Consider the following 17,971-nt stretch of genomic DNA (forward strand, 5'->3'; position numbering starts at 1 on the left):
GTTAGAAGAAGAAAAGATGCACTTGGGATTAGATGTGGATGTTCAAAAGTTAGAGACTGAGAAATTAAGACAATGTAAGAACAAAGCTGAGGAAGATCTGGACAGTTTGAAGACAAACTATAAGAAGTTGAGGTTATCAATAAGAATTGCTGGGCTAGGGAAAACTTCAGAACAATGGCGTCAAGAGATTTGGGAAGAAAAGATCAAGGCTGATGGATGGGAAAAGAAATTTCGAGAGGTTCAAACGCGAAATAGAGCTTTAGAGAAGAGTTTGTGAGAGAACCAAAAGGAAAAATGTGAACTAAAAGGTAGAGTGGCTGAGTTAGAAAGATCTCTTCATTAGTACCAAATTCAAAATTATGCGATGGAATTGAGAGCGAGCTTGAGCAAGATCAAAGAAATGAAAGAAAGAATAGAAGAGTTGGAATCGGTATTGCGAAATTGTGAGATCCGGACTGAGTACCTGGAAACCAACGAAATTGGTCAGAGGGAGCAACTTCACCACCTTCAGAATCAAGTTGAAAACAGAGATCGTATCATGGGAGAAGCTGTGGTTCAAATTCAAGAGGTAACTGATCACCTGACGACTTTGGCGGCACAAGCCGATGCACTGAGCGTAAAGTATGAGCTGGAATCAAGTCGGGGACAAGAATTAGATTCGTTACTTAGGAAAATTAAAGTTCTGAGCACTAGGGCAAAACCATACATGTAATCTGTTTTATGTAAAGAATTTTGTTTTCTAGTAAAGTTTTCTAAATGAAATTGAATCAGAATCGACACCTCTTTGCATTCATGCATTCACATTACATTGCATCATATGCATTAGAGTCCACCGAAAGACCCTAATCGGTTAAAATCATTGAAGCTAATCTGGAAACCGACAAAAGCTCACCAATTAAGGACCAATACGGTACTCACCGGAAAACTAAGGAAATGGACCAAAGATTAGAGAAATTGGAGCAAATGCAAAATGATATGTAAGAACGGTTACAAGTACAAATGCAAGAGCTGCTAGATAAAATCCAAGAAGACATGATGGAAAAATTGATCAAAGCTCAAAAAGATGTGATGGTTGAATTGACCCATCTACTGACGGGAAGAGTACAAACTGAAATATACAAAAAAGAACCATCTGTCACAATTAGGCCGCAACAATTACAAACTGGTGTCACAATCCCCACGATTTTCCAGGGAGGATTTAGTTTAAACCCGGGAGATAACCCAATTAATCCTATTATTCCCGATTTTGATGAAACAGCTGAAGAAGTAAAGGTGAACGCGGAATTACCAAAACAGTGGGAAGATAGGTTTAAATGGTTGGAGGAAAAATTCTAAGCCTTGGAAAACGCTGATAGTAGTCAGATAATTGACGCTAAGGCTCTAAGCTTAGTCCCAGACCTAGTACTTCCTCCCAAATTCAAAATGCTGAATTTGAAAAATACAATGGGAGTAGCTGTCCCGAAGCCCATATCACCATGTTCTGTAGAAGGATGACTGGCTACATTAACAATGATCAGCTGCTAATTCACTGCTTCCAAGACAGTTTGGTAGGGGCAGCGTCCAAATGGTATAATCAATTGAGCCGTACCAAGATTGGTTCATGGAGGGACCTAGCTCAAGCATTCATGTGGCAATATAGTCATGTGACAGATATGGTTCCTGATAGAATCACTTTGCAAAACATGGAAAAGAAGCCAAACAAAAGTTTTAGGCAGTATGCACAGAGGTAGAGGGAGGTTGCAGTCCAGGTTCAGCCACCCCTCTTGGAGAAAGAGACGACAATGCTCTTCATTAACACCTTGAAAGCCCCGTTTATTACACACATGATAGGAAGTGGCACCAAAAGCTTCTCTGACGTAGTCATGAATGGTGAAATGATCGAAAATGCTATCAGAAGCGGGAAAATTGACGCGGGAGAAAGTAACCGAAGGTCAGCTTCGAAGAAAAAGGAGAATTAGGTGAACAACGCGAGTACATATAACAAAGGTTACTCAAAGTCGATTACGGTGAATCAACCGAGGAAGGTGGCAGCCAACCAGTCAGGCTCACCAAGACAAGAATCTAGAACGAGGCAAAGCACTGAGAAGCTCCAGTTCACGCCAATCCCAATGTCGTATAAGGATTTGTATCAGAGGTTATTCGATGCATATGTTGTTGCCCCTCATTATCTAAAACCCCTACAACTGCCGTACCTTAATTGGTACGATGCGAGCGCGCAGTGCGACTACCATACGGGGACTATCGGGCATTCCATAGAAAATTATATAGCCTTTAAGAAACTGGTTGAGAAACTGATCGGTATGGGCGTTGCCAAGTTGGATGATTCGCCTAATGCAGAAAACCCATTCCCTAATCATAACGAGGTGAACATGATGAGTGGAAACATGGGGAGAAATGTTAAGATAGACATTGTAGAGGTAAGAACCCCTTTGAGATGGGTCTGGAAGGAGATGAAAAAAAGGGGGTTAATTATTGCAGATTTAGAAAAGAGTTATGAACAGAAATGGAACTACTGTAAATTCCACCATGAGATAGGACACGAGATACAGGAATGTACAGAATTCAAAACTTTGGTTCAAGGCATGATAGATAACAAAGAGACGGAGTTTTATGAAGAAGTTCAAGAGGAAGGAAACATATGCACATCGGAATTAACGGTGGGAGTTCCAAAAGCTAATTATCCTGTGGTCATCATTTCGCGACCTAAGAATAGTGAAGTTAGAACGTGTATAATGCCGAAAACTATCATTCAGAAACCTGCAACCTTCCCTTACAAAGATAGCAAGAAAGTCCCATGGAATTATGAATGCAACACAACTGTTCCAGGAAAGGAGACTTCGGCTGCTACGGCAGAAGGGGATCAAGGTATAGGCTTTCACACGCATAGTGGGAAGCGCTACGACTTGATAAACCCGCGAGCAAAACCGACAAAAGAAGAAGCTTCGACAGAAAAGCAAAAGAGAGAAAAAGTAATCGTGCCTGAACCGTTGATCAATAAGCCAATAAAAGAAGAAAAAGTTAAGGAATTCTTAAAATTTCTGAAACACAGTGAGTACAGTGTTGTGGAACAACTGCATAAACAACCAGCGAGTATATCGGTGTTAGCTCTGCTCTTGAGTTTTGAGGCACATCGAAGTGCGTTGATGGAAGTATTGAATGAGATGTATGTAGCTAATGACATTTCTGTCAATAAGTTGGATCGGTTGGTCAACAATATAAGTGCTGACAATTTTATCTTCTTCAATGATGATGAAATACCTTCTGGAGGTAGGGGCTCAACTAAAGCTTTGCACATTACCACCCGTTGTAAAGGGTACATGTTGTCGAAAGTTTTAATTGATAATGGGTCTGCATTGAATGTATTGCCCCTGCCCACCCTAGATAGACTACCTGTGGATAGCTCACATATGAAGGCATGTCAGAATATAGTGAGGGCATTTGATGGAACTGAAAGAAGGGTCATGGGAAGAATTGAGATTCCGTTGATAATTGGCCCAACTACTTACGAGGTAGACTTCCTGGTAATGGATATCAAACCTTCCTACAACTGTTTTTTGGGAAGACCTTGGATACACTCGGTAGGGGCTGTGCCATCATCACATCATTAGAAGTTGAAATTAGTGTCAGAAGGTCCATTGGTGACGATAAGTGCTGAAGAAGATATCGTCGCGACAGTAACTAACAATGCACCATATGTGGAGACCGATGATGAGGCACTAGGATGTTCTTTCCAGTCTTTAGAATTCATGAATGCAATGTTTATTATCGAGGGAGATAAAATCTTAGTACCAAGAATATCCAAGACCACGAAGATGGGTTTGCAGTTGATGGTAGGAATGAGAGCCTTGCCAGGAAGAGGTTTGGGAAGGCATATACAAGGAAGAGTTGAGGCGCTAGTATTGAAGGACAAGTTTGATCGCTTTGGCCTGGGCTACAGACCAGATATGAAACAAAAGAAGAAGGAAATGGAAAAGAGGCAGGAGAGAAGAATGGCACGTTTGAGCGGAAAAGAAGTCAAGTGGGAGCCTATGACCTTTCCCCACATATCCGAAACTTTTGTATCAGGAGGGATTATTCATCCTCAGAGAAGGATACCGGTAAAAGAAAGCATCAATGAGATGTTGGAAAATGTTCACATCGACGCCATTCATGAGGACACAAATGAAGAAGGGACCTTATTGGATATCCGTCCCTATGAACCTGGGAGTGTTTTGAATAATTGGACTGCAGAAGAGATACCCGAAGTTTTTAGAGCCTTTTCAGAGTAATATTCAGAACACACTTGTTGTTTTTAGCGTAGAAACAATGAGAATTCCTTTGTGAAATAGGCTTATGTTCGAACATCATTATCTTAATGAAATTCATCTTTGTAGTTATTTGAAACAAATATTTCCTTTAAGATTCTTTCATTCTTTTATATGAGTAATTACTGCGGATTCTTTCATATTCTTCCTAATCATTCTTTCATCAATTTTATAATCATACCATACAAATAAATATACTTAAAATTTTTACATTCTTTGTATACTCCTTGGTACCTGTAACAGGTCTTTGGATATTAATGGCATGAGTAACTCTGCGATGGACCCAGAAAACCCTTTTGAACGAGACATGTGTTTAGATGGATCTCAAGACTTTGGAGACGACATAGATAGTAACTTATCTCCAGACATGTTGAGGATGATAGAGCAGGAGGAGAAACAGATCCTACCTTATAAGGAAGTGGTGGAGATTGTAACCCTCGAGGAAGGAAAAATAGTAAAGATGGGAACACGCATAACCGAAGAAACGAAGCAAAACCTCATCGAGTTACTTCAGGAGTTCAAGGATGTCTTCGCATGGTCATACCAAAATATGCTTGGTCTGAATACTGACATTGTAGTGCACCATCTCCCTATAAAAGATGATTGCAAGCCAGTGCAGCAGAAGCTTAGGAGAATGAGGCCTAATGTTGTACTAAAGATAAAGGAAGAGGTGCAAGAACAGTTCGATGCTGGATTCCTACAAGTAGTCAAGTACTCAGAATGGGTGGCCAACATCGTACCTGTCCCTAAGAAAGATGGGAAGGTACGAATGTGTGTAGACTACAGGGATTTAAATAAGGCCAACGCGAAAGATAATTTTTCCTTGCCTTACGTCGACACATTGGTGGACAACACGGCAGGATACTCATTATTTTCTTTTATGGATGGTTTCTCGGGATATAACCAAATTAAAATGCATCCCAAAGATATGACAAAGACCACATTCATAACCCTATGGGGAACCTTCTGTTATAAGGTGATGCCGTTTGGTTTGAAAAATGCCGGAGCTACCTACCAGAGAGTCATGGTGACCCTTTTCCATGATATGATGCATAAAGAAGTAGAGGTCTATATCGACGACATGATTGCAAAATCTCAGACAGAGAAGGAACATGTGCAAGTCCTGAGAAAGCTATTTCTAAGGTTAAGAAAGTTCCAGCTCAAGCTTAAACCAGCCAAGTGTACCTTTGGGACTAGGTCCAGAAAGCTTTTGGGGTTTGTAGTCAGTGAAAAAGGGATTGAGATTGACCCAGACAAAGTCAAAGCAATACCAGAATTGCGTCCACCGCATACTCAAAAGAAGGTTCGAGGTTTTCTAGGAAGGCTAAATTATATTGCTCGGTTCATTTCACAACTAACTGAGAAATGCGATCCCATATTTCGTCTCGTAAAGAAGCATAACCCAGGTGTATGGGATGAAGAATGTCAGTAAGCTTTTGACAGAGTAAAGCAGTACCTGTCCAGTACCCCAGTATTGTCACCACCTAACCCGAATAAACCACTGATCCTATATTTAACGGTGTTTGATAAGTCCATAGGATGCGTGTTAGGCTAACATGATGAGACAGGAAGGAAAGAGAAGGCGATATACTATCTTCGTAAGAAATTCACCGACTGCGAAATGAGGTATCCGCCTATTAAAAAATTATGTTGTGCCTTGATCTGGATGACGCGAAGATTGAGACAATACATGCTCTACCATACAACTTGGCTAATTTCAAGATTAGACCCCTTAAAATATATGATAAAGTCTACTGCATTGAATGAGAGGATGGCTAGATGGCAGATTTTACTCTCCGAGTTCGATATAGTCTATATAAGTCAGAAGGCTGTTAAAGGGAGTGCAATAGCAGACTTTTTAGCTAGTCGAGCTTTAGAAGACTATGAACCTCTGGATTTTGATTTCCCAAATGAAGACTTGATGTGCGTGGCAACTGTTGAACAAGGTTCTCAAGAAAATCATCCTTGGAAACTAAATTTTGATAGAGCTTCAAATGCCGTAGGAAATGGGATTGGGGCAGTCCCGATATCCCCAATCGGAGACCACTATCCTTTCACCAGTAAATTGGATTTTGATTGCACAAATAATATGGCCGAATATGAAGCGTGCATCATAGGCATCCGTGTAGCTATAGAACGTAAAATTAAGACGTTAGAGGTATATGGGGACTCTACGTTGGTAATATACCAACTCAATGTTGAATGGGAGATGATAGACCTCAAATTAGTCAGGTATCGAAAGTTGGTCCTCGAATTGACGGAAGAGTTTGATGACATTACTTTCCACTATCTCCCACGAGATGAGAACCAAATGGCTGATACATTAGCCACTTTAGCTTCTATGATTAAAGTGAACAGGCTAGAAGATATGAAACCTATTCGGATGAGCATTTATGAGACCTCGGCTCATTGCTGCAATATCGAGGAAGAGAAAAAGGTTAGTCATCCTTGGTACCAAGGCATATTATAATACGTGAAGAATCGCGAGTACCCGGAGCAGGCAACGGAGAATGATAGGAGGGCATTAAGAAGATTAGCCATAGACTATGTCCTAGATGGAGAGATTTTATACCAAAGAGGGAAGGATCAAGTACTACTGAGATGTGTGGATAATGTGGAAGCCAAGAAAATCCTAGAAGAAGTCCACGAGGGAATTTGTGGAACACATGCTAATGGATTTACAATGGCTAGACAGATTATGAGATTCGGCTATTACTGGTCCACTATAGAAGGAGATTGCATTGATTATGCCAAGAAGTGCCATAAATACCAAATCTACGCGGACAAAATACACGCACCTCCGTCACCCCTTCACGTTATAGCTTCTCCATGGCCTTTCTCCATGTGGGGAATGGATATTATCGGGCCCATATCGCCAAAAGCTTCTAACGAGCATCGTTTCATCTTCGTGGTTATTGACTATTTCACTAAATAGGTAGAAGCTACTTTATATGCTAATGTCACGAAATCAGCAGTCAGTAAGTTCTTGAAAAAAGAGATCATATGTAGATATGGAATGCCTGAAAGAATCATATCTGACAATGCACTGAACTTGAACAATAGCACAATAGCGGAAGACTGCAGTCAATTCAAGATTAGACACCACAACTCGTCACCGTATCGCCCGAAAATGAATGGTGCAGTGGAGGCAGTTAATAAAAATATCAAGAAGATTGTAGGGAAAATGACTGAGACTTATAAAGACTGGCATGAAAAGTTACCATTCGCTCTTCTTACCTATCGAACATCTATTAGGACGTCTACTGGAGCAACGCCTTTCTCTCTAGTTTACGGGATGGAGGCAGTATTACCCATTGAAGTTGAGATCCCCTCTCTTCGAGTGCTAGCTGAACTAAAGTTAGATGAGGTTGAATGGATCCAATCTCGATACGATCAATTGAACCTAATAGAAGGAAAAAGGCTAAAAGCCATTCACCATGGTCAGATGTACCAGAAGCGAATGATGCGAGCCTATAACAAAAAGGTTCATCCCAGAGAATTTCATGAGGGAGACCTGGTGTTGAAAAAGATTCTTCCTCTACAAAAAGACTTTAGGGGAAAATGGATGCCAATTTGGGAAGACCCTTATGTCGTAAAGAAGGCATTTTCATGAGGAGCTTTGATTTTGAGCGAGATGGATGGTAAAAGTCTGACCAATCCAGTAAACTCAGACTTAGTCAAGAAATACTTCGCATAAAAAGGAGAAAAGACAAAGGTGAAAACCCGTAAGGGGCGCTTTGAGTTCAAAAAAAAAGATGAAAAAGAAAAAAGAAAAATGGAGAGGCCAAGGTGAAAACCCGCAAAAGGCGCCTTGAGACCAAAGGGGATTTGAGTTGAAAACCCAAAAAGGGCAGCTCAAATTTTGGATTCGAATGGGGCACAAGGTGATCCGAGCAACTTGAATTTTGACCGAATTAAGGCATGTGATGATCTTGCTGTACTGAACCAACAGAAAGGGGTAGGCGACGACTTGGGGCGTCAACAGAGTACTGTAGATCTCCTAGACACATGTCAACCTCAGAACGGTCTTCAGAAAGTTTATGTAGAGAAGTTCAAGCTGCGACTTTTGAGGCGCCTAGTCTTCATACTATTTATTTTGAATTTGTTGTTCTTGGAACACTTCATTTCCAATCAATTCATTTGTTACTATTTTTGATAGTTTATTCATTTCGAGCTGTGTTCTCAAATCAATACCACTTTACCCATCTTTATATTCTTTTTGCAAGCATGTTGCATTAGAATAATGATTAATGGACTAATAAAATTTCATAAGGGAAGCTCTGTATGTTACTCTAGAAGTTTCTAAATAATAAGGGAACCTGAAACAGGACTATTGTTTAGAACGCACTAGGTTTAAAGGTTGAAATATCTAAGAAGGAAAAGTCTAAATTAAGACTATCCCTTCAGATCTTGTTGACCAAGCATTGATTGAACAAAGTGACAAGATGTCGTGTCGGTGATAAGGCTTCGATGAGCAAGCAAGTAAGAATCACCAGGCAATAAAAGGGGTTTCCTTAGAGAGGAGAAGCCTTCATTTGTGCATAAAGAGCTTCACCTTCTCTGTCCTTGAATTGAGATAAGAGAGGATTGAAAAAGCCAAACTTTCTATTCTTGAATTACGGTGAGAGAGTGATGGTACAAATTTTACATCCCTGGGGATTATACTTGGAGGTTTATAGTGGGGGCAATCTGACTAAGTGTTTCTTCAGACAAGCTAGCTGAGCAAGAAGACGTTGTAGGACGTCAGTGATAGAGCCTCAAAATTGGAGTAATGGTGACCTAAGTGATAAAGAAGGGTTACTCTCAAAGAAAAACAACATCCTACATTCATATAAACATCATCCATACATACCTAGTTAGGAGCATTTGATTCATTTTGATCATGCCATCCTAATCTTAGGCATATTTAGGTTCATTATACAGGTCATGTTCCCCAGAGAATAGATCGGTGAAATCACAAAGTCCTATCTCCTTGACCAGCAGTGAAATAGGTTGAAGATTGTAAGTCCTATCTCCCTGACCAGCAGTGGAATATGTTGAAGATTGTAAGCCTTATCTCCCTGACCAGCAGTGGAATAGGTGGAAGATTGTAAATCCTAGCTCCCTGACCAGTAGTGAAATAGGTGGAAGATTGTAAATCCTAGCTCCCTGACCAGCAGTGGAATAGGCGAAAGATTGTAAAACCTAGCTCCCTGAACAGCAGTGGAATAGGCGAAAGATTGTAAGTCCTAACTCCCTGACTAGCAGTGGAATAGGTGGAAGACTGTAGATCCTATCTCCCTGGACAGCAGTAGAATAGGTCAAAAATTACAGATCTTATCTCCCTAAGCAGTAATGGAGAATATCGAAGACCTCAGCCTTGTCTCCGTGAGTAGCAGTAGCGTAGGTTGAAAATAATAGATCTTGTCTTCCTGTACTGGCAGCGAAGTAGATCGAAGACTCTAATCCTATCTTCCCTAAGTAGCAGTGGAGTGGATTAAAACCACAGATCCTATCTTCCTGATGTTGCAGTAGAGTGAATCGAAGAATCAAGTCCTATACCTCTGAAGATGCAGTAGGGTGGAATGAAGCTACTTAAAGAAGAAGAGCACCAATGTTCAGCACGATTGGGCAAAATTGTCCTTTTTTTAGTCTTTGCTTCATTCTCGTTACACTACAATGAGCAAAGAGAGGCAGCTGTAAGGCCCAATATTTGCCCGGCCCGTAATAAAAAAAATCAAAAAAAATAAAAAACAAATCACAGTCCAAATACATGGGCCCAACGTGGCCCAAACCGTTTTAACCTAAACTACCCAAACACTAGCCTAGCCCAAACACTAATCCAGCCCAACCTAGCTCAAAACATTCCCAAACGCCGAAACCCTAGTCTGCTTTAGCGGCCGCTGCTACCCCAATCACGCACGCCTCCGTACGGCCACCTCCGTCCACGCCATGTACGCCCAGCTGGCCTCCGTACACCAGTACCTGCAACAAACACAAGCAAACGACACAGCACAAAGAGAGATTTTTGTATTTTTATTTTTTTTCTTTTTCTTTTTCGCAGTTTTGGCTTTAAAATCTGAGAGAAAGCCTTTGTATTTTTTTTGGAGAGAGACATTGAATACAAAAAATAGCAAGGGAATATCAATAGAAAAAAATCAAAAAAGCAAAAAGACTGAGTTTTTGAAGATGATTCCCTTTTTTTTCAAAGTTTTTTTCCCTTTTTTCTATCGTTCTGTTCTTGTTTCTTTTTTGATATATTCAAAATAAAAAGAAAAGAAGAGGACGAAGCCCTGTTCACGCCGTTCAAATCAGAGCATGAGGGGGTATCGCATTTCGGAGGCGGCAGAAGGGAAAGATTCAGCTTTTAGATTTGTTTAAAGTGGCTAGGGGACTAATGATTTAGGGTTTTTTTTTTGTGGCATTTATACTATTGAAACGACACCATTTGGGCCTTGTTTCAATGGCACCAAAACGGTGTCGTATAGAGCTATACCCGATGACCCGGTCCAACTACGGCAAGATCCGCGTGTTTGGTGTGGGGAGGGGTAATTGCGTGTCGAGTCCTCATTTTGTGTTGTATTTCAATTCGGTCTTTTGAATTTCTTTAATTTTGAGCAATACAATTTGTCATTGATTTCATCTGAGCCCAGATTAGATGCTGCGTTTTGGAAGGCGGGGATTTTTTCCCGCTTGGTCCCCAGGGTAATCTGCGCATTACATTCGGCCCCTTTACTTTATTTTATTTTCATTTGGTTCTTTTAATTCTGTTTTTAATTTAATTTAATCCCTTTTGTATTTTTTATCAATTAATTTAGTAATAATATCATTATTAATTTATTTGATATTCCTTTTAATTCTTTTAATTTTTTAGTTTATTTCAAAGATTGTTTATATTAATTTATTTGATATTCCTTTTAATTCTTTAGCTTTTAGTATTAAAATCTACCAACATATAATAAGAGATTCTTCCCATTGTTATATTGTATTGTTCATTTATATTTATTTATTGTTTGACATTCATTAGTATACGTTTTAGTTTATGAATCATCATCTCGCATTGTACATCATTATTCAATCTTTTTTATTTCATTCAAAAGAATTACGTTTAATATAATTTAAGTATCAAAACCAATTCATGTAATAGCCTGAATTTGGGCCTAGTCGAAATAGTGGTTTCGGGACCACAAATGTAATATTTTGAAAATTTCTACAGTAAGATATTATCATTGGTATAGTAAAATAAGTAAATAAAGTAACAAAAAGGAAAATTTTGAGTTATGCTAACATTGAGAAGTATATTATGACATTAATGCAAGGAATGATTAAATCGCAAAAGTGAGAAAATTATTATTGCCCAAGAGTAAATACTCAAAATTTGAGGGGTTAAAGTGTAAATATGAAAAAGTTGAAGGACCAAAGGTGTAAATATTTTAAGGGTGGAATGATCTAGAAACTAAGGAAAATGGATGAATTAGGACCAAATTGAATAAGATAAGAATTATGAGGGACTAAATCATAATTTTACCAAATTAAGTGTGACTAAATGATGGAATTTTAAAAGATTATGAAGGGCAAAATGGTTAATTAGAAGAGAGAAATCTAGAAGGCAATGATGATGTTGGTGATATTTTAGATTAATTAATTAAATAAATATTAGTTTATTAATATTTTAATATGATTTTTAAATGATATTTTATTAATTTATTATTATTCTATTTAGTATATATATGAAAGAAAAGATGAGGAATTATCATCTTCTTCCCCATGCAACCAACGTATGAAGAGGAAAGAAAGAAAGAAACTTTCTTTTCTTTACAATTTGGTCATTTTATCAAAAATTCACCATTTTCACTTAGAAATCAAAAGAATTTCCATATCCATCAAGAGAGAAAGATAACAAGGAGACTATGGGAGCTAGAATATCAAGTTAGATTCAAGAAATAGAAGCTGAAGGAGAGAGAAAATCACGTTAAAGATTGAAATCAATTGAGCAAGGTAAGAACATCAAGATTTCAATACATTTTTTAGTTTGATATTATTGAAAAGGTATGAAATTGATGTTAATGTAGAGTTTTATTATATAAGGTTTTATGTTCTTGGTATGTTAGTGAAGAGAAAATAAGAGAAAGTGATGAGAAATAGTGTAGAGAAAGAAAATAAGAGTGTTATAAACTTAGTAATCAATATTTTGCACTAAAACAGTTTGGACAGCAGCAGTAGGTTGACTTTGAAAAATCACCAAAAAATTGTGGGAATTGAATTAGAAGATGAATAAAATATGAAATTAAAGCTTATTGAGTCTAGTTTCTTATAAAGAAGCGGTGTAAGCAATAGAATCGTAAATCATGAGATATAATAAATTTTGTGAGACAATGTCAGAATGATTTCGGGTTCCCCTATTCTGACTTTGGAAAATCATAAAAAATTGAATAAAAATAATTATGAGTTATAATTTATATGATTAGAATCCTTAATGAATCTATTTTTGAATGAAATAAACAGAAACATCATCAAAATTCTGTACAATTAGATAATTCATTTTTAGTGAAGAGTGGTCGGAACCGTCAGACAGCAAAATAGGGGAAATTTTAAAGAATAAAATTTACTATTTGGCTGAACAAAAAATTATGAAAATTTTATGGCAAGAATATATGTGAGTCTAGTTTCAGGGAAAATTAACAGATCTTAATTTGGATTTCTGTAGCTCAAGATATAAATGATTTAGTGACTATGACTCAAATGGACAGCTTTGAATAAATTTACAAGAAACTAGTGAAATTATAGATAATGTTATTTATAAGCATGTTATGTAAATTAAGGATGTGGAATGGAGAGGAGGAGGAGGAAAATAAATTTATGAATATTATGCTAGCATGGATTTTCATTTCAAATGGTTAATTTGTATGATTTGGGCTCGATGACTAAATTGAATAAAAGTAAAACTTTAGGGGAAATTTTGGAAAAATGTCAAAAATGACCAAATTGTATGAAATGAATTGTTTTATCATTTAAATTACTAAATTGAATGAAATATTAATTTAGATCAAGATTGGGTGGAAATTCGAGAAAAAAAATAGAAATTTTTCAAAATGTCCCTGAATTTTGGTATTTCTGCAATTTAGCCTGGTGAGTTCATATGAACTATATTTTGTATAATTTTAATTGAATTGAATGCTATTTGGCAATGAATATTATATATGTGTGTGTTTGGGATTGAATTATTATTGGATGTTTTGAAATGATTATCGGAAGCTCGATTAGGTTGGAAGCTTGTTGGAGATATATCACATTATCCATTGGTTCTATCGGAAATTTTGGATGATTTGATTCTGGTTATTGTATAAGTTAAATTGGTTAATGTCGGCTCATAAATGTTTTGATTTTGATTGGTTATAAATATGAATGTTTGATGAAATAAAATGTCTGAAAATTAATTTGTAAACTCCGGTAATGCTCTATAACCCTATTCCGGGGAAGGATACGGGTTAGGGGTGTTACAATTCATCCAAGAACTTTCAAAATAACGCAACACTCGAAATTTGGAATCCTCGAGAGAATGGAGCCGTAATGTATTGGGTTCCAACTTTCCTCGTTGAATCTAAATAATCGAAAATTTTCTTTAATCAAAACACATAAACCAAAAACTCATTTTCGGGAATTCGATACGTCGTGTCCTAATGTATTGGATGTGACATGTCGTCTTCTCGAAATGAAGATTTTAAAAAAAGTAACAAGGGCTATATTCAATGATAGGAATTTTGAGAAATTGTGCCCTAACGTATTGGGTTTCAATTTTTCATCTGACTTAAAGCAATTGAATATCCCTTTTTAATTTCACCGCAAGAGTTCTGACTAGCTTATTCTCGAGGACTAAAAATGTCGTGTCCTAATGTATTGGGTGTGACATTTTATCACTCTGAGACAAGTAGGTCTTTAGCATTTGTTTCGATTTATCCAATCATCTTTTATAAAATTAACATTAATAAAAAGGAAGGATCATATTTTAAAATCTTTTCAAATTCTCGACACTAAGATATTAAACAATCAATTCGGTACCAATTTTTTTTACGAGGGTGCTAACTCTTCCTCGTGCATAACCGACTACCGAACCTATTTTCTCAAAATTCGTAGACCTAAAATCGTTTTCAAGGTCATCCGATCACGCCTCTTTAAAAGATCGGTGGCGACTCCAATTTTCATTTTTAAGTCAACAACAACTAGCTTTTTTGTTTTCAAAAAAGTGGTTTCGACAGGTTTCACAAATTCAAAGCAACATTACATGCCAATATCATCCACCTATACATGCCATTATAACCACGACCAAAGCATCAAAATCTACCTATAAAATCGATGGATAGTGTGATAGATCTCCAACTAGCTTCCAATCCGGTCGAGCTTTCGATAATCTGTAAAGTAAGAGAAAGATAACCATATAAGCAATGAATGCTTAGTAAGCTCGTATAAACTTTAAACATAACATTCCATTTTAATAATAAACTTTATAGGGTAATTATAAACCTAAACCAGTTCCACAAAGTTTTATCAAACTTTATAACCATCAACTCATAAATAAGTAAGTTCACCAATATCACATATATTTTTCATTCCTAACATAATAGGATTTGTAAAACATATTACTCAATCATTAACCTTTTCATAATATTATGAACCACTCCATTTACTTTCTTACCATTCCATTTACTTACTTTCCATTTCATTTACCTAGCATAAACTTAATTAACAACATCAATTCACTAATTACTATATATTTGCTCATGAACTAAGTAAATTCATCCATAGCATACGTAAGTTTCTCACATGTAAATACATCATTCAACTCATAAATCCCTTTTTCATCATTTTACATCTCAACTCTGAACTTACCATTTCATTACCTTTTCTTACCTGTTTCATTTGCATAATACAAGACATAAGCATAAACATCACCCACATGATAAACCATTTTATTAGAAAATACATACTTTGATTCATACCACCCTTTCATGAACATAAGCATATTTCCATTTGGACACTTACTATTTCAATGCATAACTTTAAAAGTAAACATAATACAATCCAACCAATAGCTTGGCACAAGCCTAAGCATCATCAACAACACGTGTTAGTGCATCAATTCATAATTCACTTGAATTAACATAAGATAAGTCATTAAACATGAATAATCTTACTTAAAATCATCAATTTCATGAACATGGACATACCTTTATTTAACATTTTCTTTTCATTCTTTTTTCGTGGTTTTCATGATATAAATCATTTGAATACTCAAATGAATAGAAAATTCATCAAATTCATTAAACAAATTACCTTACCGAAATTTTAATTCGAAGAATGACTTACAGAAATAAGAGTACATCATCAGATCAACCAAAACACACCAGATGCTCATAAGAGCTAGTCCAACCAAAACACACCAGACAAAAGCTCATAGGAGCTAATCCAACCGAAACACACCAGACAGAAGCTCATAGGAGCTAATCCAACCGAAACACACTAGACAGAAGCTCATAGGAGCTAATCCAACCGAAACACACCAGGCAGATAGTATAACACGAGAGTTGGCAACAAATAGACCTGTCCATGGGCCGGGCTAGGCCGGGTTTGGGCTGGGCTCACAAAAAATTTCAGCCCGTTTACTAGGCCCGGGCCAGCCTAAGATTTTGCCCAGGCCCGGCCCGGAGAAAAAATATGAGGCCCGAGCCCTGTCCGGCCCGTTTTTAATTAAAATTAAAATTATTTTTTTAATAAAATTAAAACTAATTGTTATTAAAATTAATTGTTAGTAAAATTATCAAATTATTAATTGTTAATTGTAATAATTGTTGTAATAAAATCTAACATTTGATTAGTAAATTTATCAAATTATTAATTGTATTAATTGTATTAATTGTTGTAATAAAATCTAGCATTTGATTAGTAAATTTATCAAATTATTAATTGTATTAATTGTATTAATTGTTGTAACAAAATCTAACATTTGATTAGTAAAACAAACTTGATGTTTTATTATTATTATTTTGTAACACTAGTCAAGGAAATGAAAGTAAATAAACTTAAAATAAAAAATTATTATATTTTAAAAATAAAAAAATATATATTTAATATTTTTCGGGTCGGGCCAGGTCTGGGCCAAAAAAATCTTGCCCGAGGCCCGGCCCATTTTTTAAACAAGCCTAAATTTTTGCCCAAGCCCATATTTCGGGCCTATATTTTTACCCAAACCCTCTCATATTTCGGGCGGGCCGCCCAGCCCATGGACAGGTCTAGCAACAAATGCTGAACCTTGATTTACTCGGGTAATATGCAAATATCTCTCTCCAATATCATCTCCATTCCAAACCCCTGTAACACACCAAATCATGATTGTACTCTATCTCGCATTCAATCCAAACCGAGCATCAAATTCAATAACATATCTCAAATTGCCATTCATTATCAACAATTAAAAATAAATAAATATATATATGTTGTTCCACGTTAATCTATTCAACAATTCATATTTATATTAAATTCTAAACCATACGAATGATTTAGTCCTTTTTGCTTAATTAAGTATTGAAACGTAAAAATTTCTTAACGAAAATTTAATACCACCTCAATGACACCCCGTAAATATTTATAAAAATATTTATGACTCAATTTATAGAAATGAGATCCCGATACCTCATTTTTTAAAACCACTTGACTTTAGGGTCTTACCACTTGAATTTAATTAATCATTCAAATAGCATAAATTACAATATCAAAAACCTTTTAAAAACCATAATTGATTTGTAAATATTCATAAATAATATTTACAAACTTAATTGTCGAATTTGGTGGTCCCAAAACCACTGTTTCAGACACCACTGAAAAACGGGTTGTTACAGAAGTAACCTGCCGCAAAGGCTCCCCAAATAAATTACCACAAAGGCTTTACAGGTGACAAGCCACAAAAGCTTCCCAAGTGACTCGCCACAAAGGCTTGGTTTGGTTTGCCATATCGACATCACATAAACTGCCATGTTTGATGATATGAATTTGTCTAAACTTAGCATCGCCTAAAGTTTGCCTATCATCAAACCTTACTAGGCAAATGCAACTTCCTCCATTCCTAGAAGGCGCCATGGCCACGGTCTTTACACATATCTACCACGCTGGCCTTATCTTAGGTTTACTATCCCAGAGGACATCATAAAGCACCACCGCGGGGTCCATTATCATATCTCGTATTTTTCCAAACTCCGCCCGAACTCCATTGTCCCTAACCAAAATTTGGCATGCATCACTCTAATAACATATTGGACACATTTAAATAAACTTCACTCATATGCTTAATAGAATCATACTTCCCAACACAAAATTTCCTATACATGCTTACCACACATTGTCATTTTCATGCAGCACATTGTACACTTCGGTACATCCATACAAATGTTTCACAAAGAACACTCACAACCATACATATATACATACAAAAACTCTTCAAGAAGATATGCACATCTATATGAATATCGACCGTACAAGAAATCATCATAATATATCGTGCAAAACATGAATTTAGAGATTCACCAGAAGCCTGCCTTTACCTCGACCTGGAGTTTCTGTTTCGATTGCCCTTCTAAATCCAGCAACATCAACTACTTATGAGATCATGAAATTTCCATTAGAATCCTCATATAGGG

At 36.7% G+C, this 17,971-nt stretch overlaps 1 protein-coding gene across 1 annotated transcript; it reads left to right on the forward strand.

Moving 5' to 3' along the window:
• Positions 1–2,108: 2,108 nt before the first annotated feature.
• LOC121213595 (uncharacterized) lies at positions 2,109–5,736 on the forward strand. Its single transcript, XM_041086390.1, has 5 exons — positions 2,109–3,202; positions 3,272–3,413; positions 3,609–4,264; positions 4,548–5,067; positions 5,281–5,736. The coding sequence occupies exons 1-5, from the start codon at positions 2,109–2,111 to the stop codon at positions 5,734–5,736; spliced, it is 2,868 nt and encodes a 955-aa protein (XP_040942324.1).
• Positions 5,737–17,971: the final 12,235 nt, after the last annotated feature.

This window comes from Gossypium hirsutum, chromosome D01 (assembly GCF_007990345.1).
Source record: "Gossypium hirsutum isolate 1008001.06 chromosome D01, Gossypium_hirsutum_v2.1, whole genome shotgun sequence".
Classification (NCBI taxonomy): domain Eukaryota; kingdom Viridiplantae; phylum Streptophyta; class Magnoliopsida; order Malvales; family Malvaceae; genus Gossypium; species Gossypium hirsutum.